At 42.0% G+C, this 3,090-nt stretch overlaps 1 protein-coding gene across 1 annotated transcript; it reads right to left on the reverse strand.

Annotated features, from left to right (window-relative positions):
• Positions 1-1,273: 1,273 nt before the first annotated feature.
• LOC138901360 (uncharacterized) lies at positions 1,274-1,774 on the reverse strand. Its single transcript, XM_070189115.1, has one exon. The coding sequence runs from the start codon at positions 1,772-1,774 to the stop codon at positions 1,274-1,276; it is 501 nt and encodes a 166-aa protein (XP_070045216.1).
• Positions 1,775-3,090: the final 1,316 nt, after the last annotated feature.

A 3,090-nucleotide genomic window follows, 5' to 3' on the forward strand; every position in this document is an offset into this window, starting at 1 on the left:
TCAATGTTTAAGGCTATTTTGTGGATGATTCCAACATTTCCCAACACACTCTCTACCATTATTAGCTCACAATCTTCCCACATACTACAAGGATACATGCATGCAAGGTAAGCTCTCCCATCCCCATGAATTACCTTACTAATGGCCCATTCTAGTTACATTTTGAAACTAAAAGTTGGGGTGATAGAGTCTTACCTCTTAGGTAGAAGACCTAGTTGCCTCTCTTGATAATCTTCAAGATTTAAGTGATAATTGAAGAACAGTTTGATGAAGATCACTTCTCCCTCTAGGATCCTCTCTCTCACTCTAAAAATATCAGAAAATATGCTCAAAATGGTCCATGGGGTGTGTTTTAACGAAATAGGGTCGGGTTTAAAAACCCCAAAAATGAAGCTCCGGAACAAGGTCTGCGATCGCATATGCGATCACATAATCGATATGCGGACCGCATGTCGGTCGCATAATCAGTGACCAAAATAGCCAAAAACATGTCCCACTCTGCGGTCGCATAGTCGATCGCAAAATTTCATCCAAACTGGCCCAATTAACTGCCTCACTCGGCGGCCATTATGCGGTCTGCAGAGTGATTTTGCGGTCGCATAATGGATCGCAGAAACGCATAACACTGCCAAACATTTTCCTTTACTCTCCGATGCATTGTTCAACCCATAAAGTCCGAACCGCGGCGAGCTTGCAAAATTATTGTTCAACCCATAATACACAACACGTAAAACCAATTCGACACCACGAAACATTATTAACATTATTTTTTTTCTTTTGCAAAATTTTATGGGGCCTTACATTCTCCCCTACTTAGGATCATTCGTCCTCGAATGAGGGTAAAAATATGTTATTAGCATCTTATGCAACTCAGTTTTCATACCACACACCAGCAGCCCCAAATTTGACTAACTCCCTAAATTTCCAAAACTTTCGCCAGAGTTTCGTTTGTAACTAGGCATATCCACCTGTCAGAGTGCCCCAGAAACACATCTTACAAACATGTATAAAACCGAACGACATAGCCTAACTCATAACCACACCAACTGTGGCCTCATGTAAACAACATATAATCAAAAGGAGCATCTTCACATTAACTGAATAAGTGATACAAAATTCTTAGGCGACAGGTTTAAAATAAAGGATTACACAACTATTCAAGCAAGTGAGGATACTTCTTCTTCATCTCTTCCTCGGCCTCTCACGTGGCCTCTTCAACCTGATGGTTTCGCCATAACACTTTCACGGAGGCAATTTCTTTATTCCTCAACTTTCAGACTTGCCTATCAAGAATGGCAATTGGAATCTCTTCATATGACAATTCTTCATTAACCTTAATGGTCTCGACCAGAACAATGAGTGACGGATCCCCAACTACTTTCTTCAACATAGACACATGGAACACTGGGTGTAGTAATGACATCTCAGGTGGTAGCTCAAGCTTGTACGCCACTTCACCGATCCTTGGAATGATTTTGTGCGGCCCGACATACATCGGACTCAATTTCCCTTTTTTCCTAAACCACATAATACCCTTCATGGGGGAAACCTTCAAGAATACCCAATCATCTTCCTTGAACTCTAAGTCTCTGCGGTGAGCATTCGAATAGGATTTTTGACGGCTCTGAGCAGTTTTCAACCGCTCCTTTATGATCTTAACTTTTTCCATAGTCTGATGTACAAGGTCTAACCCTATAAACTCTTCTTCCCTAATCTCGAACCACCCAATGGGAGATCTACATCTCCTACCATATAATGCCTCAAATGGTGCCATCTGGATACTTGCATGAAAGCTATCATTATAAGCAAACTCTATGAGTGGCAAATGATCATCCCAACTACCCTTGAAATCAAGAACACAAGCATGCAACATGTCCTCGAGCGTGTGAATAGTCCGCTCTGCTTGCCCGTCGGCCTGTAGATGGAAAGTTGTACTAAGATTCACCTGAGTACCCAAACCTTGCTGAAATGTCCACCAAATATTGGCCGTGAACTGAGCCCCTCGATCGAAAATGATAGAAACTGGAGTGCCACGTAGCTTGACTATTTCATTGATATACAACTAAGCAAGCTGTTCCGCTATGTCGGTAGATTTAACTGGCAAGAAGTGTGCTGATTTTGTGAGTCGGTCCACGATCACCCAAATTGAGTCAATATTGCACAGAGTGCGTGGTAACTGTACCACAAAATCCATATTAATCATCTCCCACTTCCACATTGGAATTTCTATGTTCTGTGCCAACCCACCAGGCCGTTGATATTCGGCCTTCACTTGCTGACAGTTCGGACACCTTGCCACAAAGTTCTCCATATTCCTTTTCATGTCATTCCACCAATAGACTTCTTTGAGGTCGTGATACATCTTCGTAGAACCTGGATGCACGGAATACCTAGAAGCGTGAGCTTCGGTCATGATTCTTTCCCGGAGACCATCTACATTCGGAACACATAGTCGCCCTTGGTACCTTAGTGTACCATCATCCATGCTAAGAGCAAAAGCCGTAGTCTTATGTTTTTGAATCCCCTAATTAAATTGCACCAAAAATGGATCGTTGTATTGCTTCTCTTTGACTTCCACAACAAGCAATGATTCAGCCCTATTTTGCACAATTATCCCTCCTTCATTAGAGTCCGTAAGACGAACTCCCAAACTAGCCAATCGATATACTTCCTTGGCCAATGGCCTTTGATATACCTCCAAGTGTGCTAAACTACCCATAGATTTCTGGCTAAGAGCATCTGCCACAACATTGGCTTTCCCTGGGTGATATAGAATATCGATGTCGTAATCCTTGAGTAACTCAAGCCAACTTCTCTGCCTCAGATTCAGTTCCTTTTGTTTGAAAATACATTGAAGACTCTTGTGGTCCGTGAATACATCCACATGGACCCCATACAAATAGTGGTGCCAAATTTGCAATGCAAAAACCACCTCCACAAGTTCTAAGTCATGTGTTGGATAATTCTTTTCATGATTCTTGAGTTGCCTGGAAGCATATGCTATAACTTTGCTGTGTTGCATTAACACACACCGAAGCCCAATTCTTGAAGCATCACAATATACCACAAATTCATTTGTACTCTTTGGCA

Source organism: Nicotiana tomentosiformis, chromosome 11 (assembly GCF_000390325.3).
Source record: "Nicotiana tomentosiformis chromosome 11, ASM39032v3, whole genome shotgun sequence".
Taxonomy (NCBI): Eukaryota; Viridiplantae; Streptophyta; class Magnoliopsida; order Solanales; family Solanaceae; genus Nicotiana; species Nicotiana tomentosiformis.